Source organism: Clytia hemisphaerica, unplaced genomic scaffold, assembly GCF_902728285.1.
Source record: "Clytia hemisphaerica strain Z4C2 unplaced genomic scaffold, Clytia hemisphaerica genome assembly, whole genome shotgun sequence".
Lineage (NCBI taxonomy): Eukaryota > Metazoa > Cnidaria > Hydrozoa > Leptothecata > Clytiidae > Clytia > Clytia hemisphaerica.
In genome coordinates, this window is record NW_027104184.1 from 1190475 (window position 1) to 1217471 (window position 26997).

General features: G+C 36.4%; 1 protein-coding gene across 1 annotated transcript; it reads right to left on the reverse strand.

The window, feature by feature from the left end:
• Positions 1-235: 235 nt before the first annotated feature.
• Positions 236-26235, reverse strand: LOC136814830 (eukaryotic translation initiation factor 2-alpha kinase 1-like). The gene is made up of 15 exons (XM_067071259.1): positions 26059-26235; positions 21245-21415; positions 20858-20886; positions 20493-20594; positions 19895-19941; positions 19237-19414; positions 18221-18323; positions 7188-7236; positions 5499-5730; positions 4224-4320; positions 3844-3938; positions 2876-3017; positions 2135-2358; positions 1570-1662; positions 236-1025 (listed from the first exon to the last, which is right to left on the reverse strand). The coding sequence occupies exons 1-15, from the start codon at positions 26192-26194 to the stop codon at positions 912-914; spliced, it is 1812 nt and encodes a 603-aa protein (XP_066927360.1). The 5' UTR covers positions 26195-26235; the 3' UTR covers positions 236-911.
• Positions 26236-26997: the final 762 nt, after the last annotated feature.

The window sequence follows — 26997 nt, forward strand, 5'->3', positions numbered from 1 at the left end:
TGACGAAGGATTTATCTAGCGGTTCCTTTTTTTGGAGGACTACATTTTTTGAAATCTAGCGATAGATTTAAGTTTCAATCCACCAGCGTTTGTGTAAAAACTATGCGCGGGCGTTCTGAATGGGAAATAAGTGGTTATATTTCCCATCCAGGAGTCTCGCCTCTAGCCCTTCGAGCTTGAATCTCAATGGTTTAGATGTTCTGTATCATTGTCATTGAAGTAGATATTCCAGCCATTTAATGATCAATCAATTTTACTTGAATTCTAACCTTCATTTAAAGTTTACATTCAGAAAAAATCAATCAAATCTTCCCACAACTACAATATCCATTGAAACAATCCAAAATCCTTTTGAATTTCAAGCAAGTCGCATTTCAGAGTTCCAAGCTGACTCAAGGAACTAAAATTATTGGTCTTTGTTGATAGCAAAAAATGTGCGCCCATTTAACGAGGCGATAAATTGTCAAAACATAAAAACACAACAATCGTGATTGTTTGGTTGGTGGAGTGTGTATAAGAATTCTTCAAACATGTAAACATAGAATACCTTCTAATGATTGAACTCGTCTCGTCTGCAATTGAACTGATGAAATTGAGAACTCCTTCTACCAAGTGTGAACTTTATTCTTTGGTTCTCAACAGAAATCCAAGTTTTCCAGGATAACACCGGAACAGACCTTATCGGAATTTTTTATTTTTCTAAAAAAGCGATGCATTGTGGGATTATTTCGGGAGTATTACAATAGAAATCTTTTACGAATTCCTTGAGGGAATTCTATTGTAATACTCCCGAAACAATCCCACAATGCATCACTTTTTTAGAAAAATCAAAAACTCCGATAAGGTCAACTGAACCAAAACGATCTCCTTGCCACTTCAGAACGACCCCACTTAATTCAGCTCTTTGCGTGTTATAAAAGCGGTTCGTGACATTTTAGGCATAGTTGTTCTTTCAGCTGACGTCGTAAACCTTCGATAATTTCTCGTTGTAGTTTAATGGTCTTTTCTAGTTCTGATAAACTCTTCTGGAAAAAGAAAGTGAAAAGTATACAGAAAATAAACAGGTAAAATAGGGTCAGCAAAAATGATTCAAATGGGCTTTTCCAGAAAAAATTCGTTCATGGGGGGTGGAGGATATATTATTTTTTCTGTGATCTACCCCTGGACATTTCGATTTTTCACCCCCTGGACACGTGTTTTACCCCTGGACAAGCATCAAGTTGACCCCCTGGACACAAATATTTACCCCTGGACATCGCAGATTTACCCCATGGACATGGCAGTTTTTCAGGGTTTTTTCAATACCCCTGGACAATATATCCTCCACCCCCCATGAATGGTTTTTTTCTGGAAGAGCCCAATCCCAAGGAACTTTCATCCAGTCATGCTTATCCAATTTCTATTCCAAATCGAAACTCGAAGGGAAGTGTTTTAAAATCTTCTTTTTGCCCGTATCTTAGAGTTTCCACTCGGGACATATTTATCCAACCCTCCTCCCCGGTTATCAAATTTTCAAAAATTTTCCTACCACCCAAAGGTTCCCGACTCCCCATGACTATATCAACTAACCTTTTCTGGATTTTGAGTGAAGAATTTCAATAGATAGGAGGCTTCAGGGCGGTCACGTGGTTGCAACGACGTCATCTTCAAAATAAGTTCACACTAAAAGACAAAGTAGAAGAAGATATGAAATAAAATCTTCATGACAATTGAACCCAAAATTTAAGTCAGTTTAGATCAATTTTTGAGTTTTTAATAACGTCTTGAGGTCGAACGTGTCTCCTAAATAGCTTGAAATTCTAATATTTCGACAGTAGACACCCAAACTTAAAATTTGACATATTTTAAATTTGACTCACCGGTCCCTTGTTTATGAGCCTTATCCAAGATTCACTTTTCGGAAAGAGAGAACGAACACGAAAATAGAGTTATCAAATAAGGTATCTTTCAACGTTCTCGATATGAATTCTTCCGGAAATATTCGAAATACTACCGGTTTAAAATTTAATACTGGTTGCATTTTAAATAGAGGTGACTTTTTCAAAATTCCAAGCACTTAAGGATATTTGTTCGACCTCAAATTGTCAAACCCACCCGAGGTTTTTCGTGGGTCATCAGTAATATTATAATTTACCTCTTCCTGCCATTTAGTGGAAAGCTCATCCGCGAGTTCTCTCTTATATAAGAGGTTCTGTATGGACCGTCCTCTCTCCATTTCCGTACAAAAGGGTTTATACATCTCGTATAAAATGATACCAAGGCTCCATATGTCCACCTTGTTGGTGTAGAAAGGTTCTTTCAATTGTTCAGGAGCGGCATACGTTGCTGTTCCAACACCGATGGTATGTTCTGTATTGCCTGTAATGTCAATTACAACTATGTGACGTTAAAATTGAGAACATTTGGTTTCCATGGAGTTTCAAGCGCAAGGCTAGAGGCGAATCTTTCTCAGGCAAGAAAAAGTAAAAAAGTATTTCGGATGACGGATTTGGCCATTCCGTTTTATATCCATACAGGGCGGGGTGGACGAACAGAGGGTTATCCGAGAAAAATTTCCAGGGGATATTTTGTCATTTTTCCAAGGGAGGTAAAAAGTTATTCTAAAATTTTCAGGGGGTAGAAGACTGATTTTAGTTCGTCCACCCTCACTTTAAGGTATGAAAAGAATCTCTCCAAGGGTATTTTTGCATATTTTGCCATTTTCCAGGGGGTATCCACACATTTTCATTAATATTTTTTTGAGTTGAAATGGTTCGTCCACCCCCTTGTATAGTTTTTTTAATGGGACAGCCCATTGAATCTAGCACTTTCTTTTAGGCGAACATTTGCAATAGTTCCTAACCGATTAAGACATGTATGAGTGTCAGTCACTTACCAAAATTGAAGAGAGGAGCGTTTCCGTCGACAACAGGAGAAAGTGGTTCGTTGGAAGGAGAAGGCTGATATCTTGCCAATCCGAAGTCGCCAACTTTGATGGTTAGTTGTTTTGCTGTGTATGTTAAGAAAACGTTCTCTGGCTGCACAGAAGTAAAGTAAAGATATAGACAATAATACCCCCTCTTCTCACAGACCCACTGAGACCCTTTCCCACTGGAAAAAAATAGACAAAAATATCGTCCCCGGTGGAAAATTATACTCTAATTTTTGTTCCCGCTGAAAATAATCAGATGTGCAATTCCAAACTACAAAATACTGTGCTATTTTTTCCATCCCTTCTAAATTTGGTGGCTCAAATAAAAATGGAATAAAAATGTCCTAGGTGGAAAATTTTTGAAAAGAAGGCTAATACAGCAGGATTAAGACATTTTCATAAGGGCTATTAGGTATCCGAGAGTAAGAACTGAACTGAACTGAACACTGGAAGGAGCGGGACTCGAAACGCGAACCTTTAAATTGAGGCGGTAACACCTGGACCACTTGGCTATCGTTACAAGTTACAACATTACAGTGAAATACTTTAGGCGTACAAACTTTCGCGAGCAGAAACTTTCCCGATTTTCGCGAATTTTAGCCTTTTTTGCAATAGTGTCTTTGAAAATTCTTAACAGGGCAATTCGCGAAAGTTTATACTCAAGAAAAATTCTCAAGAAAAATTCTCAAGCAAATTAGAAATCTATAAAACCTCGAAATCGTAATAAATATCAAATTTTCGGCATATTAATACCCTTTAATGCCTTTTTAAAGTCAAAGAGCAACCGTCTTTAGCGGATTTAAGGAATATTTTTCACTTCTAAGGCAATTTTTATTTGAAAATTCTCATTTCTATTCAACGATTCGCGAAAGTTTCTGCTGGCGAAAGTTTGTACGCCTAAAGTAATATTCAATGTGTATTTACCAAGGTACCTTCATGTCTCGGTGCAACATCCCTTGTCGATGAATATAGTGAACAGCTGATGATATTTGACGTGCCATGTCTCGTACTTCTACAACACCTATACCTGGAAAATAAAATATTTATTACACTAGATATTGTTGCTGTTTAAACTGGATGGAATATATCAATTACAATTTGCTATTTATACTATCATATCACTGACGAACGTGTTAACCTCACCGAGCTCAACTTCAGTGTTATTTTGACAGTTTCTAGGCCCAACTGTAGAGTTGAGAGGCTAAGTGTAATAAAACAGACAAGCAGACATAAATAAGACAAGCAGACATTGTCAGATTCTAGTTCAAATGAAGTTGAGAAAAGAAAATGAAGATCATTTATCTTTTCTTACCGATTTCTTCATTATATTCATTGTTACGTTGATGAAGCCAATCTCGAAGTGTTCGACTGCACAACTCCATCTGGATGAATAAGGTCATCTTCAACAGCTGAAAAAGAGAAGCGCCGGTGAGCATTCAATCAGAATTATATCTTAAAATAAAAAGCGGGTTATCCGCTCCGGAAAGTTTTCAAAATTTTAATAAACGGGGGGGGGGGGTGCTAATTGCCGGGGGTGGAAAATTTACTTTTTGAAACCCAAAACTAAGGTAAATATAAGCTAAAATCTGGCTATTTTAGAGCAAAATCATGGATAATATAAAGGGGGTTCTAATAAGGTTCGGGGATGGGGTTTGAAGTTTTTTTATTAGGACCAGTAAGTTTGGTTTCTTAATTTTTCGAAATTTTCAGGCTTAAATTTTTCCTAAGTTGTTTCATTCATTTTGAGCCTGCTATTTTAATAACGATAAATAAGAAGAATTATAATGACTTGAGTGTTCATTTCTCTATTTAGTTTTAAATATTCGTTAGAACTGAGCTTAAGATTGTTCTTATTTTGTTCTTAGGTTTCGGCCATTTTCCAGCCTCGTGTTCTTACAAATTTCTTCTGATAAAAAAAACGTGTAACCCTCGAAGTGCAAGTAGAAAAAGCTAGTATTAAAGGGATACTTACAATCATGCTGGGTATTTTAGCATTTTGCAAGATCGGGCGAGAATGACATTTTCAATATTTCGATTTGGGAGGTGGGGTATACATACTGGCTTCCAGGCTATATTCTCAGCCTAAACTCATAACCTTTTGGATCCTCAGATCCTAATAAGTTCCTAAGTCTTTTGTCTCTTTTGTCTGTCTTTTGTCTCGGAGTTAAAACTCTACTCTCTAACCCTAAGTAAAGGTTAAAAACTAATTGCGGTTTTTTTTAATTGTGTAGTAAAACTCCTTTTTTGCCGTAAATTCTGACCATGATTGTATATCATCCATTGATAAAAGGAAGCATGTTTTTTCCATGAATCAATTTCAATGAAAGTTAGAAATGGGCTTAATTTCCAGAAAAAAATTTTTACATGGGGGGAGGTGGAGGATATATTGTATATTTTGTCCGGGGGTAGTGAAAAATCTGCAAAATTTGTCTTGTTTTAGGGGCAAACCTGCTCTGATTACGGGTGATTTTGAATGTCCAGGGGGGGGTCAAAATACTCACTATGTCCGGGGATTAAATTTCCAAAAAATGTTATATCCTCCAACCCCCATATTCAAATTTTTTCTAGAAGAGCCCAATCATCATACCTTAGCGTTATTATTAAATCTCAAGGTTGGTCTTTTCTTTACAATGTGATTGCCACTCGGTTCTTTGTTTACTTCATCGTTTGAACCTGCTGGTAATCCTAAGAGCTTGGGAGGGTGCGAGGGCGGATGGACCAAGTGAGATATTCCAACGCCAAAAACGCCATGTGATTGTATTGGTTGCTGGAAGATAACCGGTATAAATTCTTTTTCTTCGGCTTCCGTCGTGGCCGATCTAAAAGATTAAATGTAAAAATGACGCAATCGTTGAAAATGGTGCATAGTGCGGAAAGGGGTCTGATCCCCCCCTTCTTAAATGATCCCCCCTTCTTAAATGATCCCCCCAACCTTTAAAAATACCTATCCCCCAAGGATTTCGGGCTAAATTTTTTATGGTAAAAAGGGAAGGGAAACAGTAAAGAAAAATTAAGTCTGGCAAATATATACCACTTTTTAGTGAAAATAAAGAACTTCCTTTCATGCAGACCAAATTTCATAACAGTGCTGGAAAATAATCTACAATATATGTAAGCCCCCCCCTTCTTAAACGATCCCCCCTCCTTGCTATCCCCCCCCTTTTTAGTGAAAATTTCTGATGCCCCCCCTTCTTCACTTTTTTGGAAGGTGTCATCCCCCCTTAAATAGGGGGGGGGGTTCGAACTATGTGGTGGAATCTAATAAAGTGTGAAAAGCGAGCGAGCTGGATAGCGTACTTTAGCTGAGAAGTGTGCCGTGGTTCGGTAGGAGCTCCTACCCACGTCATGTGACATTATAATAGAACTTCAGCGCTTGACCAATCAGAAGCTTCGCCAATTTTCGAAAACAATAGCAACAATCTTTTTTACGATATTCGCTTTTTTTTTGCTTGGAAAAGCTTAAGGCACTCCATCTGGCCCATCGAAATCTGTTGCGAATACATGCAATAAAGGCGTTCTTAAAATGAATTCACCCAAGTTACATGATTGGTTTGGGTTGTAAAAATTGGCCCTCAAGTCGATCAAAATCCCAATTTGAAGTTACGAAGTAAAAGAGCAATTACGAAAGTTTCTAATATGAATTCAGATAATTTCAAGCAAATTTGAGTTCTGAAAGTCTGTCTCAATATAATCTGCAGCGGAGACAAAAAAGGATATGAAGATGGGTGAAGATCACAGCACGATAACAAGGATACAAGATTTATGGCAGCAGGTTTACATTTAAGTTAAAACAAATTTTGTTACAGAACTTTATACTTTACAAAATAAACAGGATTTCTTTTGTGCGTGACTTGATATGAACAAAAAGAGGAGCATGAACTGGTTTGGTCACATCACAAGAAGAGACCCCAATATCAACTATGCGCACAAAGCTTATAAGTGTGATTTGAAGAAAAAAAGACCTCGTGGACACCCCCCTAAAAGATGGAACGATCTTATCCGATAAGACACAGGGCCTCGAGGGGGATAAAGTGCCTACAACATTAAAAAAGAACGACAAATTTCACCATCCACAACCCCGACCGAAAGTAATTGTACCACCCCTACGTATTCATTCCTCTTTGTGTTTTGTGTAGAGTTTGTCTCAAAGAAGTGTGCAAAGATCACCGTGGGATTATGCAATTAAGTCAGTAAGTCAAGTAAGTCAAGTGCGTGACGAGAAAAGTGTATACTTTCTGATTACGGAAAATTGACTGGTAAAAAAAAAAGTTCTTACTTTTCGATATTTGTCCGCCGTACGTTTTTCTCTTGATTTGAATGCACGTCTAAACGATTAAAAAAGTCAAGTAACAGGGTATGAAATTAGAGCAATACTAACGGATAATTTGAAATGGGTTTTAATTCCGAAAAAGATTTCAAGGTTTAATTTGAGTTAGTACTTCCAATTCATTTCATTGGGATATTCAGGCGCGGCGGAAGCTTTTTAAATCTGATACGGCGAATGAGAAAATTTAAGGAATTTACCGGCGAAGAGGGAAATTATGGGATTTTTTGTGTAAATCTGGTACGAAAGCTGCCGTACCCGGTGCGTCGTGCCTGATATTTCCATTTTGGAGGGGCCTCAGTGGCATCTAGTCTATATTCCCAGACTTATTGGAACAGTTTTCAGCTTTTGAATCCTGAAATACAGGAGATCCTTCTATATTCCAGAAGTAACTTAGAGCACTTAAAAACCATTTTTGGTGTTTAACATTTTGAGGGGAAGCCCCTTTGTATCAAATATTTTGTCCATGATTGTAGGTGAAACTGTACAAAGCAATTTTTTTGAGAAATAATGCTTGATATGTTAAATACCATATTTTACATTAAAAGGGAGATTTCTTTTACCAGATAAAGTTTTTACGCAGAAAAGAAATATTAAGCAGTTATGTTGGACAAAGTCGAACCCAATATGCAAAAATATTGGGCGTGTGAGAAAAGATATTGGACGAGGCTTTGTCGAAATATTTCTCATTTGAATCGCTACCGTTCGGTTAATTACAAATGAAGTGCTCGTTTTAAAATTCATTGTATACATAAATGGACTCTTCCTAATAACTTTGTACATGGGGGAGGGGGTGGAGGATATCTTTTTTCCTGGGGAAAAATTTGCCTTGTTTTGGGGGAAAACTTACTCTATTTAGGGGTATTTTGAATGTCCGGGGGGTCAACGGATGCTTGTCCGGGGTCTTAGATCTGTTAACCGGGGGGGGGGGGGGGGGTTGTGAAAATTCACAATGTCCCGGGGGGGGGGGGGGTAAATTTTCAAAACATGTTATATCCTCCACCCCTCCTCCACTATTCAAATTTTTTCTATCAACAATATTTTATGTGAAAAAATCACATAAAAACTTGTGATGAAATACCGAGAAAATGCCAAAAAACCGGTTTTTCCGGCATATTTCCGGCATTTTCGGCCGGAGAAAATTTTTTATTGAAAATCGGGCTCCGTTACATTTTAAGTATTGCCATTTTGCATCAGTACGCTAAATTTCATGAAAAAATATAAAGTACACCTCGAGAAATTCAAGAAAAACGTTTTTCCGGGGATAATTCGGCTGTTCCGGCGATTTTTAGAAAGTTCCGGCTCCATAAGTCAGTTTTATTGACAATTGAACCATGCTTGATGAATGGGCATTGTTATCAATAATATTTTTGTGTGAAAAAAAACAAAGAAATGTAAGGAAAAAGTCCAATGAAAATCTGCATAAACGGCGATTTCCGGCATTTTTCCGGCATTTTCGGCCGCAAAGTAATTTTTCTCAAAAATCGGACTCGGCCATGTTTTGGGCATTGCTTTTACGAAAATAAACCAGCTGCGCTGGAAGGTCAGCCCTAAAGGATAAGATAGATCAAATGATAAGCTGGATCAAGAGAGAATAGCAAAAAGGATGTAATCACATCCACGAAAAATGCCTCTACTGCCCATTCAAAATGCAAAAATTGTTGAAAAATGCAAAAATGTACTTGCAAATCTTTAAACAGCCTTACAAGCAACTTTGAGCCTGGATTTCGAAAAACCCTTAGTAACTCCAGGCCTGACTCGAAAAATGGAGTTGCTTATGAAAAAAGTGTAACAAGGTTTGAAAAAATTTCATTTTTAACATAAATCTTTAACAATGTTGTTTTAGATAATCATATAATTGTCTATAAATATTAACAATTTACTATTGTACAATATTAATTATTTCTTTGCAATACATTTAAAATATGTAATACTCTCTAGTTGAAATAAAGTCTTTAATTATTGTCCAATACCAACGTCATTCCAACAGCAATAATTCCAAAAACAAGACATTGAATTAGATACAGGATAGGTATACTGAACCAAAAATTCATTGCAGCATCATAATAGTCCAATAACGAATAAGCTTTGAAAAAACATTGATTAATCTAATCGTGAAACGTGATAGCGTTTAGTAGGATACGTGAACGTGTGTATTTTCATTTATACCAGCATAATAGTGGCGTTAAAATTTTGCAAATAGATGGTCGCCGATTGAATTTCTGTAAAAAAAAAGATAATGTATAAAGTAATCATTGTAGTAAACTCTCACTTTTTTGACATTATATTATTCATCAAAATATCAATTGACCACTATTCAAACTTTTAATGTAGGTCACTTTTGAGGCTTCAGTGATTTTAAAGCCTGAAGGGCTAGAGGACAACATGAACAAAATCACTTCACTCTTTAAAACTTAGATCATTCATGATTAATTGCTTATATACATTTAAATATAAATGAGGATGAGCAAGCATTTCACAATTTTCATCATGTAAGACTGAAATTGGTTTTTTACCCTGACCAGGCGCTAATGACAAAATTTCATTATCTACTTCTGCATCAGAAGGAGTGTGAGGCATTAGAGTAGTTTCATTTGCATTTGAGCGATGAGCATCAAGTGGGTTGTCAGTTGTCTCAAGCTCTTCAGAATCTGAAGCATTATTTTGTGGATCATCAGGTTCAGTGCTATCGTCATTGGAAGCAATTTCACTCAATTGGTCACTATCATTAGAGTCCGTTTCCTCATTATTTGCAGAATTTTGTATAATGGTCTCATCATTTGAAATATTGCTGACATTAATTTCTATGTCTTGATAAAGAGGGTTGTTCTCTTTGAAAATAATTCAGTACGCGCTGAATGAAATCAGGTCTGATTGGTTCAAAAACGACATGTCCTTTATATTCCAATTTCCTTTTGAGTTTAACAATGACTAGTCCATTTGCATTTGCTCTTCTTGGTAAAGTATTAGCAATATCTTCAACATCAATAGGTACATTACAAATAGAACCTTTGAGTTTGGGGAACTGACCTTTTGGCATGATTGCAATTTTTTTGAATAATATTCTGCGAGAAATCAAAATTTTTTCAAGTCTACGAAGAGTACGGAATTCAGCAGGTAATTCATCAAGGCTCAGTTTATTTTTGACAGATTGGCACGGCAACTCATTTTTTTTAAGTTTACTATGGCATGTTCTACAAATGTATAGTTGGCCGTCAAATGAAAAAACTTCAGAATAATAATGTTCTTGTGGGATATCATATTTTTCAGGCGAGTATTTGACAACCGTTTTTTTATAGAGGCATCTGTTACAGCAAACACAGATGTAGAAAGGACCTTCATAAATAAGTTTTAGAAATTTTGATACTAGATCATTTTTTTCATTTTTATGGTTTTTGTTTGCAGCCGCATTATTTTTCTCATAGCGTGATTTTTTTGTTGCACTTACAGAGACCCCCCCAGCGGACCCGAAATTCACGCCATCACGCCAATTTTTTCTCGATTTCACGCCATCACGCCTGAAATATTTGATTTTCACGATCACGCCAATTTTTTTCGATTTCACGCCATTACGCCAAGAAAATTTAGTTTTCGCGCTCATATTTTCTGGATAAACTCAGTTTTAGACCACGTTTATCATTGGCATGGATATAACGCCGTTATATAAACTTACTTTTTGCCCACAATGCACAAATGGGTGTGTGTTTAGTCGTTAATCAGTTTTTCGACATGCTCATACGCGTAAGTCAAGATTAAATCATTTTTCTTATCGGAAACACCCGAATCTGGAAGGAATTTGACTTCTGTTTTCCTATTTTTCGTAATACACAGGGGTCAAATTCCATTTTTTTTCGGGTGTTTCCGATAGGAAAAATGACGTAATCTTTACTTATGCATATCAACAAATGTTAGACAACTGGTCACATGAATGGGCACCGGTTTGAGGGCTGAGGTATATTTGAGTAAATTGACAAAGCTCGCCATGGTTGGGCAACGGAGAAAATTTTTGAATTTTGAAGGGTTTAAAGTGCTATTTTAGGACCCATTTCAATTCAATTTGAAAAATAATTCATGTAAAAATATTGGAAATCTTTTAAAAGTACAGGCCGCTTTTTTGATAAAAACATGAGGGGTCATGCCCCCTGGTTCCCTGTTGACGGGACCAATGGGCATTAATTGTGAACTAGCGTGAATAATCTTCAAAAGGGTAGAGAGGAGGCGCAACCATGGTTTGCGCCGACGGGAGAAATTTTTAATTTAGTATGGCTAAAATCGACCTCATTTACTGTCTTTTTTCCAAAATATGGTTTAAACATCACAGGATTCCTTTGATCAATACCAATCTGCTTAAAATTACACCTCATAATAAACCTGTTGCTTCTTTCTGTTTAAGGCTTTTCTATAAATATATATTTTCCTGAAAAAAAGGACCTGATGTCTTTGATGCATCTAAAAATAAGTATCTAAGAAAGAGAGGAAAATGTTAGTTACTGAGGTTTGCGCCGACGGGAGAAATTTTCAATTTTCGACCCTCTCATAGCATTCGATTTTATTTTGAAGACTAGCTAGCAACTGCTAAAGACAATCGGAAGTTACAAGGATAAATGGCAGATAAATAAAACTGTTTGCACCGTTTCTTTTATGTTTTAAAATGAGATCTATAGGAGGCCCCGCCATAGTTGGGGCCGACCAAGAAAATTTTGAAATTTAAACCCTCTAAATTGGCTAAAATGGACAAAGAATTACGATTCAACTAATAAATATGATTTTCACGATCACGCTGAACTGCAAATTTCACGCCATCACGCCTAAAAAACTCGATTTCACGATCACGCCGGCACTTCATTTTCACGTCATCACGCCGTTTTTTTCAAAATTTCACGCCATCACGCCACGAAAAACCCTTCATCACGCCATCACGCCAACCGCTGGGGGGGCCTCCTTACACGGTCTTTGTTATTTTGATAATAGATTCTATCTTTTTCATTTATTTTGTCTTTGTTTTGGGAAAAATATTTTTTTTGTTTTTCAGTTAATTTCTCTTTGTTTCGGGAGCGATAATCTTTTTTTTGTTCGTTTAATTTTTCTTTGTTTTGGGAACGATAATCTTTTTTTTGTTCGTTTAATTTTTCTTTGTTTTGGGAACGATAATCTTTTTTTTGTTCATTTAATTTTTCTTTGTTTGGGAACGATAAGTTTTTCTGTTTTCAATCACTGTTTCTTTGTTTTTTTTGTAATACTTTTGATTAATTTTTTGACGCTTAGAATTGTTTCCATCACTGGCATCACTTTTTACGCTTCTTATTTGAATAACTTTTCATGAATACTGAAATGTCCCTTTGTAGAATTTCTTTAAGCTCTTCTATTAGTTCATCCACTTCAATAAATTGAATTTCAAAGTAAGTACTCTCTTTTTCCATTTGTCGTAAATAAAAAAATTGGATATATTTCTCAAGTTCAAAAACGTTATCAAACTTTAAAAGACACGATTTTCCATTTGAGGGATCAAGTAATCCAAGTTCATTTCGACTATGCGAGTCAAAGATAAAGTAACCCTGATGCCGACTCATAATTGCGATAGTAAAACCGTTAATGATCATTAAGGCGTTGAATTCTAGACTTTCAGACTCACTCAGAGGGATTTGAAGGAAAGCACTATCATTAATCAGGTTCGCTTCGCCGTTTGCAAAATTCAAAAAATTGAAATTAGTTATGACACCATTTGATTCAATGAAACGCGGCATTTCATCAACCGAAAGATGGGAGTTTGTATCAAGCTGTTTGTATAACTTATCACCTTCGATTAAGATTTTGTCAAGGTCGGTAGTCTTCCAAAGATTAACGCGTCGAAAATTAGACCAAAAGATAGCATACAGGCAGTTAACGCTACATTGAGTACCAGCAGTTTGGCCAAATAATTCCTCGTTGGCTTGATTAAATGAGCCCAAACACAGCTTTTGAAATTTGATAAGTTTGCGTATGCAACATTTTTTTTCAAATTTGACTGGAGAAATAAGAGTTTTGTTTTGCAGGGAGTATAAGTTAATAAGGCTAAGTAGATCTGACGCTGAGACGTGTAAGCTGAGAAGCTGAGATTTATAAGCTTAAATGCTGAGATATGTGAGCTGAGATTAGGATGTGTGAAGTAATTGAAGCAAGTGTTTGATGGACTTTGCAAGTTTTGAACAATTAGCAGGTTTCGCACGTTTTGAACGTTTGGTAGGTTTTGCAGGTTATTCAAGTTTGACAAGTGTGACAAGTAGTTCAGTAGGTTAAGTAAGATAAGTAAGAGGATGCAAGGAGCTCGCATGCAACCTCAAGGGTGTAGCTGCTTGTCTGATATATATCACAGACAAGCTTAATGCTATCTTTTGGATAACTTGCAAGTGAGGTAGATGTACCAGTGTACACTTGCTGCTATCTTTTTTGAAAATAACTTTGACAAGGAATCAATAATAAACTTTGAAATAAATCAAGTACTCTCACCTCAAGAAGATGATGAAAGAAAGTTGAGACTGATCGAGATCTTCTTGCTTCTTCTCCATAGGCTATTTCAGGGTCGCGGTGCATCTTGGGTAATCAGGATCAATTGGGTCAAACATGAAACCACTTAGCCAGCTACTAGTGCGAAGCTGCTTTAACATTTCATAAAATTGCTCACAGTACGCTTCGGAAGAGGTGGCGCAATATAAGGGAGATAACGGCTGATGTAATAATTACAGCGCAGCTCGGCGCATACACATTCTTGTTTCGGATTTTCTAAGTCAAATCGGGAAAATCGGAATTAAACTGAGGAGTCTTAACGACGACGACCAGCGGGAAAAAAATCGCGGAACAGATTTGAAGGGTCACCTGGGCTGACCAATAATTCACGTTTGAGCAAGCAAACAAAATTGCCATAGGTACGAAAACTTGTAATAACAGTTTTTCTTCCTGTCCAGGCCTACAAAGCTCTCGAGAGAAAAAAAAGACAGCCTGTTTTCGAGTATTTCCATTAGTGTCACGTTGCATGTGCTGATAATCGATGTTTAAACTCTTATTAATTAGAACAATTTCATAAGAATCATGGCACTCAAAACATCAAAACATAGGAACAATGCAAGAACAATTCTAAGCATTGCACAGTTTAAATTTAAGAAGATAAAGAGTCGAGAAGAAAGAAAGCAGTATCTTAAAACCATTCCAGGCTAAAGGTTCCTAAAACTAGAATAGCTTAGCCTAAACAAAAACATACTAGTTCCTATAAAAGAAGAGAGTTGTGTTATAGAGTTATGTTCCCATGGCGATCTTGATGAACAGAAACATTAGTTAGTGTAGTTCTAGGAAAATAGAGGAGACAATAGATTGAATGTATGTAAACAAAAAAGTCCTTTTCTGTCAAAAGTTTGTGCAAAAGTGCAGAGAGCGGACACCTATAGTTTTAGGATTTAAAGAATAACTTTGATAGGTGAGTTTTTAAAAGTCATTATTATTGCAAGCGAAAATGATTGGAACAACTTTTTGAAATATTAGAAATTTTTTATGAGAAATAACAGTTGGCTTTGGACGAGGCTTGGTTTTTCTTGTTTTTTCTTGTGATTTTCATGCTTAAAGGTGTGTCCAAAAGGAAGCGGGCAACCTTGGAAATTGAATATATTGATTGAACAGAGAATCTTAATCTAATTTCAACTATTCTAAGCGCTGTTTAGATGATGAGTTTTGAGGATTTAACTTTATATAAAACTGTATACTTAGTAACTTATTATTAATAGGGGTTTAAATCGATTTTCTTTACTATTTATAAAAACCTACGAGACTGGGGTTGTTAATTTGTTTTTAAGTTTTGTCCAAAATTGAACCTTATTACGTTATAAAAAGTGTATCAATTTTCAGCGATTTAACACGTGCCTTATTTTACCCCCAATACACAGGAAAGCTCAGGGAATCTATAGTTTTTGTTTCATTTAGTCCAAACCCTACATTTTCAAGGTCCGCAAATTTGATTTAGATTCTTGTGATATGGTGACGAAACAAATTTTTCGTAAATTAAAGCCAGAAGATTAATTTCCCAGAAAAAACAAGAGCAGCATAATCAAAGAAAAAATCAAAAAAATTCATTATCTTTCAGAAGTATGGGCACGACATATTCGGTGGTTTACGCGATAGCGTATGTTGGTGCGAGAGAGGTAAGAACATTTTAGACACCCCCTTCTCATAGACCCACTGGAACCCCTTCCCATTGGAAATATTGGCTAAAATATCGTCCACAGTGAAAAATTCTACTCTAATTTTGCCCCGCTGAAAATAATCAGATAACATACAGAGGAACCTCTAATTAGCGGACACCATCGGGGAAAGGGGTTAGTGTCCGCTAATTAGAAGTGTCCGCCTTTTAGAAACTTTTGATCTCGGAGCTCAAATTTGGAAATTAGGCCATCCCAGGGTGTCGAAAATAAAAAATTGGGGTCTCAAGTACTTATACTTACTGTATACTTACGTACTGCAGACACTAGGCCATAGAAGAGCTCGAGTGACTGGCAAGAGGTTAAATCGGGGTGGTGGGTACGGACTTGAAGTACCAGTGATTTATGATTTTGGGAAAACTTGACATTTGTAGAAATAATTTGAATAATAAGACTAATAAGTGCTCGAAATAAAAATATCTAATTTTTTTTTTTCAATTTTGGACGTCTGTGACCCGTTTGATATTCAACGTCCGTTAATTGGAGAGCTAAAATAGAGGTTTTGGCCAATTTGTGCGAAAAAATTTGTACGCTAATCAGAGGGTCCGTTAATTGAGTGTCTGCCTTTTAGAAACTTTTTTATGAGGATTTGACTAGGAAACGGCCGGGGAAAATGAAATTGTCCGCTAATCAGAGGTGTCTGCCTTTTAGAGTGTCCGTTAATTAGAGGTTCTACTGTATCCTCATTGCAAAATATTTTTCCATCTCCGCTGACTTTTCTGGCTCGAAAACAATGGAATTCAAATCCCAAGCCATAAAAAACATGGGAATATCAATCCAATTGGAGTTTTGATCCGTTATTTTTACCCCAACCGGCTGAAAAAATCGTACAGGGTCTGTGAGAAGGGAGTGTTTATAGAGAAATCTTTGTGCCGCTTATTAATTTACCTAGCTTACCAAAGACTTCTTCTTATTGATGGCTTGATTCAAAAGAATTTTTGGCGTGATGAGGTGATTTTTTTAGCAATGCCCGATTCTTGATATTCATGAAGTAATCTTTTCGTTAATGTACACTCCGAATCAAAATATTTGGCCGGCATTAAGTTAAGACGCCAAATTTTTTGCCAATAATGATGACGGCAAAGTTGTTACGTCACATCTACTGCTTTTAGCCCCTAAAATTGGGTTCTTGCGTTGAATTAAATTTTCTTGGTGAAAGTCAAAAATTGTAACTTTAGTTATGTTATAAAATAAATTCCCCCCACTTTCACAATACAATTTCACAGGGACATCAATACGAGCGTGATTTGAAGAAAGTGATAGAGGATTACATGGAGGAGCATTACGGTTCATGCTGCGGAAGTGCTTATCAAATCGATTACCACGTAAAATCACAAACAACCATTACTGATAATTCTAACGGCAGAAAACTGCGTCCTGACATTGTGATATGGGCGAAAGTCGAAGGCGAATGGAAAGCTGTCGTCTTGGAGTTGAAAAGTTATGAAAATACCTATCTCCCATCAAAGTGTGTCGACCAAACATGCCGATATAGAACCAATTTGACCGAATTTGATGACGAGAATTGTGAATGTGTCGGAGCTATTATTTGCTGCAGAGAAACAACAAAAATGTCTGAGGCCTTTAAAAAACATGCATTTGTAAAGGATGTGAAAATAAGAACCTTTGAACCAGACCCCAAAAATAAAAGTTATGAGGAAAATATTTACCATATTATGAGTACTGCCATGGACATGATGAGAAAGAATTGAGAACCATAAATCAAATTAATCACACGAGTCAATTAACAAGACACCAATTAGTTTTTGAAGAACTCGACATGAACGATCTTACTTTTTAATTCTAAAAATTGTGCTAATCTAAGATGTAATCTTTTTGTTTTGTATCCCGACGAAATTTTAATTAAGTATTTTTTTTACTGAGACCAGCTGAGACAAGGCATAAAATTTGAAGAAAAATTCCATTAACTCCGAACTTACTTGTTTTTCACAGTTTGGAAAAAAGAAAACAGATTTTATAGAAAATAAAATCCTCCAATTCAAATATCATCCTAAAACTTCAAATTATCACAATGGCATGCAAAGAATTTTTCTTTTAAAACATGTTCCACACACTGTATACACGTATTTTTTAAGAACAAACCATATAAGAAAATAAGGCTTCGATGGCAAAAATATCAAGAACAAGCTAAGAAAATTGTAAGGCCTTGCGGACTTTAAAATAGCCCCATTTCTTATTGAAAATAAGAGAATGTTACGATAATTTTTGGGTTTAAAACTCAAAGTTAAGAACATCCAAAGGCTTCACATATTTTAGATGTTCTTACCGGGTGTCCCAGAAAAAAGTCCCTCTCTTTGAAGAGAATTTTCTCGAGTTCTATCAACCGTTAAAGAGTCAATTCTTACCTCTTTCCAATGCAAAATTATTGATTCTTTAACACAGTTCATAGAACTCGATAAAATTCACTTAAAGATGGGACACCCGGTATAAAAAAACGTGTAAATTACACCTTGAGAAGGGTGAATTGGGCTTTTCCAGAAAAAAATTGAATATGGGGGGTGGAGGATATAACAATTTTCAGTGACTTTAGGCCCCCGGGGCAACTGGTTTTACCCCACGTACAAGCATCAGTTGACCCCCCGGACAACCCAAGTTACCCCCAGACAGAGCAAATTTACCCCCGGACAAGGCAATTTGATGATTTTTCGCTACCCCCGGACAATATCTTCCATCCCCGGACAATATCTTCCACCCCGGACATTTTCTGAAAGAGCCCATTGGATTAAAGAAAATATTTCTCACCTTTTTGAAGAAATGTTTCGACACCATGCTCTAACCATGACGAATGGTAACGCACAATATTCGTGTGTTCCAAATTTGAAAAGATCTGCACCTCCCTTAATGTCTGAAAAAAAAAAGAAATGGCAATTCATGATATCCACCATTACAATGTCTTCCTGTCCCATGGCCCCAACAGCTGATTGGTTGAAAATGACGTATTAACTGATTTTACGTCACTTACAACCAATTAGCTATTGGGCCCGTGGTGTAATGTCAGAAGACATTGCAATGATGTATATCATGAATTACTTTCGATGTTGCAACCACATTTGATAAATCAGAACGGGAAGCACAGCTTTTAGATCTTCCAGGGTTTATAATGATTGGGTGGACTAACTAAAAGCCGGTCTCTACTTTCTCGCGAAATGAGCGAAAACTTTTTAACGTTTTTGTAAGGTCATTGGTCGGTTGGAAAATGAAGCAATTCCATTGGTCGAAATTGACGTAACGAATAGAAACTTTTCCTCAGGCAAAAAGGGTTAAGAAAAAAACTGTCGCCCATTTCGTGCGAAAGTGAAGACCGGCCTTAAGGTCATTGGTTGGTTGAAAAATGAAGTAATTCCATTGGGTAAATCTGACGTAACGGTTTAAAAATGTTGAAATCTTTATTTTTTCGCTCGAATGATGTCTACTATAATCTTTTCTATAGGTAAAACGATTGACAAAAAGCTCATCAACTTGATTGGTGAATGGCGGGCTTATCCAGAAATTTTTGTACCACTCCCTCTGTTGAGGATATCCATTTTTCGAGTTCCAAAACCCCCTGGATGTATAGCTTAAAAATAAAGACCCCCTGGATATTCGACCTGAAAAAGTGGATAGAAGGATATCCAGAAAGCATTGAACCCCCTGGCTGTCCTCTCCCTCTTAAAAGGTCTTACCCCTGGATATCCAGAAAGCATTGAGCCCCCTGGCTGTCCAATATCCTCAACAGGGGGTGGGGGCACGGACTATTTGTGGAAAAGCCCAAAGCTAACCTGTAGAATCTTTTTGACATCTGTATCAACGAGGGGGATTTTCTTGATGGCATAAAACTTATAGTCCAGTTTATTTTGTGCTTTGACAACTTTTCCGAAGCCTCCTGATGCAATATGTTCCTCCATGGAGAACATTTCATTATACAATGACTGTGTATGGAACCCATTGACAGCTGAACTGCAAAGAAAAATGAATAGATTTTGGACATTTGAATGCCCATAAATTTTTTTAACATTTTCGAACACTTTCTAATAGTACTCTTAGGTGCCAAATAAACGCCCCCCCCCCGCTTGTTAATTTTTCGAAAATTTTCCAACCCCCCGGACCTTATTAGGACCCCCCCGTTTATTAATTTTTAAGAATTTTTTCAGCTTTCAAAGGGAAGGTCCAATATTCTGCTCTAAAAAGCCTGATTTTAGCCTATTTTAGTTACCTTACTTTGGGGTTTTCGCAAGTACAATTTCCAACCCCCCGGCAATCTGCCCCCCCGGCAATTAAAATTTCGAAAATTTTCCAACCCCTCCGTTTATTTAAACCCCCCCCCCCGTTTATTTGGCACCTTAAAGTATAAATAAAAACCAAATCTGAATAAAAAACCCATCAAAATTTAAGTTTTTTTTAAGTTTTCCAATGAAAAAGGATTTGTTCTTTTCGTACCTGTTGAATGCGATATGTTCTTTAGTTTTGAGTAGTTCAAATTTGGGCTAAAAATTGATATTTATATTTTTCATTACACTCAGTCAAACACGGCAGTGGTTACCCAAAAAGCCGTAACTTGGACGAAATTGGTATGAAATTCTTAAATATTTTCTATCAAACCTGGTACCATACCAGAAAGAAAGAAAGAAGAACATATTAATTAATTATTAAAAGCCTAAATTCTTTAAAACATTTAGAATAAACACACCCCCTTCTCACAGAACCACTGGAAAAATCGGCCAAAATATCGTCCCCGGCGACAAATTATCCTCCAATTTTCGCCCCCACTGAAAATAATCAAATAAACCAATCCTCACTTCAAAATATTTACTACTTTCCCATCCTCACTGAATTTGAAAACAAAAGAATTGAAATCCCCAGCCATAAAAAAAATGGGGACATCAATCCCCATCGAGTTTTAGTCTGTTATTTTTATCTCCACTGGCTGAAAAAATCCTACCGGCTCTGTGAGAAGGGGTATAAACTTAATAAACCAAGATATTAGATTTAAAAAAAAAGAAGATCTTGAAGGTATAAACATTAAACGAAAAATCACCTGTAACGTTTGAACAGAACCTTCCATGAGACTTTTGAGTGCACTTTGATATTTCATTCTTACTGCTTTGAAGTCGTCCAAATAAGCAAGGTCTGGTATCAACTAAGAAACAAAACGAAACTTATTATTAAATATCATGATAAGTCAGCCACTAGAGTTGATATCTGATATTATTTAATTTTTCTGGTGACGAATTAGCACCAGTAATATTTTGAAATCCACAATCAGAAATTCCCTGAAAAGCATAGGTTTCGGTGATGATAAACATATATCTTTCTGATCTTGAATTTTTTCTAACAATAATATCCTTAATTAGAAATAATTCTTAAAAGAAATAAGTGTTTCAATAAACTGAATATAATTACCATTCCACTTTTGAGCTTTTCACAAACATCTAAAATAATGAAAAAAAGAACAAAAACATTATTAAATAAATTTCATATGAAAAGTAAAGCTTAAAAAAAAACAGGACTTGAGTCTTTCAGAGGTTGAAAGATATAATTTTTGTCAAATAATCACACTCATGTTTCTTGACCATTGAAGCATTTTAAAATTTACCCAAAGGCCTAAGAATTTCTTATATTTTGTAATCTTCTAACCTTCTCCATTTTTATGGAAGAGATTGATGACACTAAAGGGTTTTGGCTCAATCATATCAATATCTAGAGCTACTAAAGAAATTCCTATAAAATATTTCTTGTGAAAAATTAAATAAAGGAGAAATTAAGTGTATCAAAATTTCAACTGCATACTTTTGAAAAGTGCATCACTAGCATTTTCATCTTGTGTGTATAAGACGCAAATGTGTTCCAACATTGAAATAAACATGAGATGATTCAATGGTTGTTGACTGTGGATGGCGACCTCGTTATTAGATGCTGCCCCAAAGCTGGATTGTGAAAATGGTGATTGGCTTTCTTCATCTTAAAAAAAAAAGAAATTTATCTTTTCATTATACCTTTGTACAAAAAACACCATAAGAAAAATCTCATTTAATTTTCTTCTACCTTAAAAGGTAAGAAATTTTAGGGAAAGAAAATTTGGCGGATTTGGCAGATTTAGTCAAAATCCGCCAAGTCAAAATCCGCCAAATTAGGTTCCTGCCATTACTGTATTTATTCTCCTGAATGTGTGTGATTTCAGGCCTTAAAACAAATTTTTCATCTGCTAAATTAAATTCCTGACAAAATTTCTTCCTTTAAGGTACTTTCAAGAGTTAAGTTTGAAAATAGAATTTCATGTTTTGTTCTACTGTAGGCAAAAGAAAACATCTAATGTATCATAGTTGACTTTCCCTTTTTCGCAAGTTTAAAGGTTGATCCAAAGTAAAATCAGGATCCAAAAAAAATCTGAAATTCTAGGGTATTTTTCATACTTGGGACAAAATTTTTGGTCTGTGACACAGGGGTGCCTGTACTATAACCCAGTCAAAAAATTAGAAAAAGGTATGGAAGCCTGTTGTTTCTTTCTTTTGTTTCTAACTTGAACTTGTACTGAAAGATTACTTTAATGGGATAAACTTTCGCGGGGATTAAATTTCGCAGTTGGGCCTATCCGCGAAATACAATTTCACGGGGACTTAATTTTGCGGGTGGCACTATTGAGTGGCAATATTTTCACGATTTTGTGGCTTTTACTGCCAAATCGTGCATGTTGGTTGTTGAAATACACATTGTTAGCGCTTCTTTGATGCAAGTAACCATTTAAATAGTATTTATCTGACATATTCTGAGTTTTGTTTAGAAATATTTCGCGGAAAAGGCCCTGTCATGAGGGATTTATAAATAGAATTTTGTTTGTTGAATGTTTGTAAATATGCATTATGCATGAGATAGAAATATCTCAACCAGATATAGAAATTCAGACATTCTTCAGCGAGCGTTCGTCCGGACAAGACGTATTGAGGATTGACGGATTGCGTGGCCATCAGACCTAGGTTAGCCTGGTTCCACAAGTGGACCCCGTTGACCCCGGTCTGACTGCCATGCGCATCCACAAAGAATGCTGAAGCAGAGTCGTTTAGAGAATGGACCGTAAGGTTGGGAAGTGCCTGGGTGAGACAGGTGGTGAATCAAACGGGGAGAACTGCGGAGTTATGGGGTTCTCGCGCAGAGTTAACAATAAAACCCAAGTCGCAATAAACTGCAGTGAGCGGCGACGCCTGGACGCAGGTGAATCATTGACATTTAAATTTGTTTGTTTATTGTGTGTAACTTTACTTTATTATTTGGATGGATTGAAATAAATATGCACGAGCTGAAAAACTCTTGTCTACTTTGTTCTACTGTCACTCTGAATTCCATTGTACATTCAAGTCCTCCCCGTCTTCTAGCGGCGGGTCAGATCACAAACGCCTGGGGCATAAAAATAAATATTCGCTTATCGCGCCAGGAGAGGACCGATCAACCTCTCCCGCGCGACAACTGGGGGCTCAATGTCAGAGGCACAGATCTGATTGTGACAGTCCAATAAGGTACGACTATAATCAAATATTTTAATGTGGAAGTTGAACTTAAATTACATGCAGAATACAATCCGACAGACTTTCTTGAAGTCGAAAGAGCTGACTCACAAAACTAATGACGTCGAAGGTTTACTGTAATAAACAATGTATCAAATTATTAATGAACTATTAGTCATTGGCACTGAATGGACACGGGTGGTTGATTCGATCATTCATCTGAGAGCTTGAATGGTTAAATTGAAAAGTGAGTCATTCAATGGTACCGAAATCTGAGTCATCTTAGCTCGAACACGCAAGAGCATCAAGAATACCTAACCAAGATTAATGAATTATTGAAATTAAACTCACTCAAAGAAACTCAAATCTACGTTCTATCATTTACCATGAACTTCAATGGTTATTATTGAGAATGAGTCGTTAATTTAGACTAAACAGCTGAGTCATTTCGAACATATGAAACATCGAAAACATTTGTCACTCTGAGGATTAATGAACTGAATTATTGATATCAAGCCAACTCGGAAAGGTTCTCGCGATGAACCCTTAAGTAATCAATAATTCAAGGAAGAAGATGCAATAATCGTTTATATACCTTCTTGAATAATTTATCATTGACGCAAGTAATGATGCTAAATACCGAATGCAAGAAATTTTAACGGAAAAAAAAGAGAAGAAAGTCAATGAGGAGAGGAAGCTGAAAAGCTCATCGAAAAAGGTCACGCCTCTTTCCAACATACCTTATAGTGATTACTAACAGTTCTGCCTTACTTGCCTGCGGTTGTAAATGGATCAATCAACTGCAAGTACTGCGAACCTGTAGTAACGAGCCTTTCTAACACCACCGAAACACTACCATAGTGACTGTGGTGTTCAATCGGACATTTGGAACAGCATGTTTTGTAGCAATTATTACGATGGATGCACTACACCACCGTTTGTGGACAAGCGACATATCCAAAGAAGGAAGAGTGCGCCATGCGAATACCAAGAACTATTGGAGAGTGAACGAGACAGAATTCGATCCGATGGGAAACAGCTCAGTGAGGAGATTGAACAGCTAAGATTTCGAGTTGAACACTTAGAATCTGAATCCCCTCCATATCAAGCAGGAGCAATCGGAGGTAACTGTGAACCATTTATACGAAAAGACTGAAAGCCAATACAGCAGCAGACATTTCTAACAGAGACATCGTTTGTAGAGTCTTTAAATAAACTCAGCCGACCGAAGATCACTCACTTAGATCTACCTACTTTTGATGGGACCGGATCGAAGTCATTCAAAACCTTAAAGAATTTGAAGACATTACAAAACTTGGTAAATGGACTGAAGAGGAAAAACTGGCTGCTCTTCCATCCATATTACAAAAAAGACCAAAGATGTTCTTCCACCGGATGGATGGAACCTACAAGACCTCTTTTGCCTTAGCAATTATGGAAATTGAAAGTATGTTTGATGCCCCAGAGGAAAAAGTTATTAGAAGACGCAAGCATCAAGCAGGGAGATTCGTCCTTACTTACTTACCTTGAGGAATTAGAGTTCCTCTTTACTGAACTTGAAGTACCAGAGAATCGACAACTCGATTTCTTATTGGCTGGATTAAGACCTGACTTGCAAGACTTTGTCTTTCTTAAACAATTTAAGACCTACAACGAAGCAGTGAAGGCCGTCAAGCTAAAAGAGTCCTTGAAGCGAGAAAAGCCTTTGGAACTCACCAAGATATGGGAGAAACTGAATGCCATAGAACGGATGATGAATGGAAAGCCGAAGTCAGCAAATGACGACGAAGATGACATTGAAATCAACCTATTAAAGTATCAAAATGGCACAAATGAGAATGTTTCATTAACTTGTTGGAGATGTGGTGAATCTGGACACAAAAAGAACTTTTGTAAAATCATCCCATGTAACAGGGAGCGTGGCTTGACCTGTTGGACCTGTGGCAGAGACGGACACCGTGAAAAAAATTGTAACCTGAACTCAAATGAGATCAGATGCTTGGGTCTTCTACCAAAAGTAAAAATCATTTAACGAAATGGATACTCTGTGTAAAGATGGGTGTGTTGTCGAATGAAATAAATATATAAATATTTGGGTAGAATTGAAATATATTAACCCTTTTTGTGAGATTTTGTCAAAATAAAAATTTGATGTTATTTTAAAGTTAGAACTAGTAAGGGGTAGTCGTTTGGGGTCCAAACGTTTTTGGCCCGCGGCTGTTGTCATGAGGGATTTATAAATAGAATTTTGTTTGTTGAATGTTTGTAAATATGCATTATGCATGAGATAGAAATATCTCAACCAGATATAGAAATTCAGACATTCTTCAGCAAGCGTTTGTCCGGACAAGACGTATTGAGGAATCACGGATTGCGTGGCCATCAGACCTAGGTTAGCCTGGTTCCACAATTGGACCCCGTTGACCCCAGTCTGACTGCCATGTGCATCCACAAAGAATGCTGAAGCAGAGTCGTTTAGAGACTGGACCGTAAGGTTGGGAAGTGCCTGGGTGAGACAGGTGGTGAATCAAACGGAGTAAACTGCGGAGTTATGGGGTTCTCGCGCAGAGTTAACAATAAAACCCAAGTCGCAATAAACTGCAGTGAGCGGCGACGCCTGGACGCAGGTGAATCATTGACATTTAAATTTGTTTGTTTATTGTGTGTAACTTTACTTTATTATTTGGATGGATTGAAATAAATATGCACGAGCTGAAAAACTCTTGTCTACTTTGTTCTACTGTCACTCTGAATTCCATTGTACATTCAAGTCCTCCCCGTCCGCGACAGCCCTTCCAAATTTCCATTGGGACTTAATTTCGCGGATGACACCCTAATCTGCGAAATCCGCGAAATTTAATCCCCGCAAAACTTTATCCCATTAAAGTAGTTTGTTTTGCATACTTTTTGAGTCCCCACAAAATCTTTTCAAAATTACCTTTTTTCGCGGATAGGCTCATCTGCAAAATTTAATCTCCACGAAAATTTATCCCATCAAAGTAGCAAAAAGGGAACATCAATAGGCTTCCACTCCAGGGTTTTTAATAAGAACTGCAATAATAAATCAAAATTTTTAAACTGATAAATATTTTTAAGTAATCTTACCACTATCACCTTCAAAACTTGTGAATCGCTCAAATTCGACAAAATCATCTGAAGATGCTGATGATGCTGTATTGAAGTCTTCACGTTGAAAAGAAGAGAAACTTGTTGATGAATTGAAAGGATCATCAAAAGACATTGTGGTGCATGATTTTTGTTTATTTTTAATGATTTTCTACAAAATAAAGATAATCATAAATTTTATCTGCATCATTCTGAGATACCGTTTTAACTATGTTAATGCCGATTTTGGCATTGATTTTATGTTTGTTCTTTTGTGTAACTGTTTGATGTTCTTGCAATTATTACTTTGTATTTAATTGGTCTTTTGTAGGTAGATTTCTTATAATTGTTTCCTTTATGTCATTTATTATGTCTCATGTGTATTAGGTTTACTTTTTATAGTGTAATGTTTATATATTATTGTATTGTACTATGATCCCTACGGGAATTTCTGTGTATTCTGTAAATGTTATAAATGTTCAGTCTTGTGGTGCAATGTTTAAATGTTGTGTATTGTACAGTCAGTTATGTGATGTTCCAACACAGTGTTCTTTAGTGAGTATCTTCTGTATTTATGTTATACTTTTCCTTCTGCTTTGTAATAATTCTACAGTTTTCTATTTCTATTATTGACTCATTTTGTATCTTAAATAAACTGTTTTACCTGTATTTGTACCATTTCTGATGTATTTTGTATTGTTCTTTTTAGCCGTCAATCTATGTCGAGGCCAAATAAAAATGACTCATATTTGTCATAATTGCTTTTAATCATTTTTATCACCTAATTTGTCATAATTGCTTTTAATCATTTTTACGATTTTTTTACGATTTTTTCCACACTTCAAATCTGTACATAAGACGGTTTTTTAAAAAAATGTTTTTACACATCTGATGATTGCGATAAGCATGAAACTTTAAGTAATGTATTTTTAACCTTGT

Coding starts and splice junctions, on each gene's coding strand:
- LOC136814830 (XM_067071259.1), bottom strand. CDS start 26,194: ATGTCTTTTGATGATCCTTTCAATTCATCAACAAGTTTCTCTTCTTTT. Junction 5,731..7,187: donor CGGCGGACAAATATCGAAAA/GTAAGAACTTTT, acceptor TTAATCTTTTAG/ATCGGCCACGACGGAAGCCG. Junction 4,321..5,498: donor GATTTAATAATAACGCTAAG/GTATGATGATTG, acceptor TCTCTTTTTCAG/CTGTTGAAGATGACCTTATT.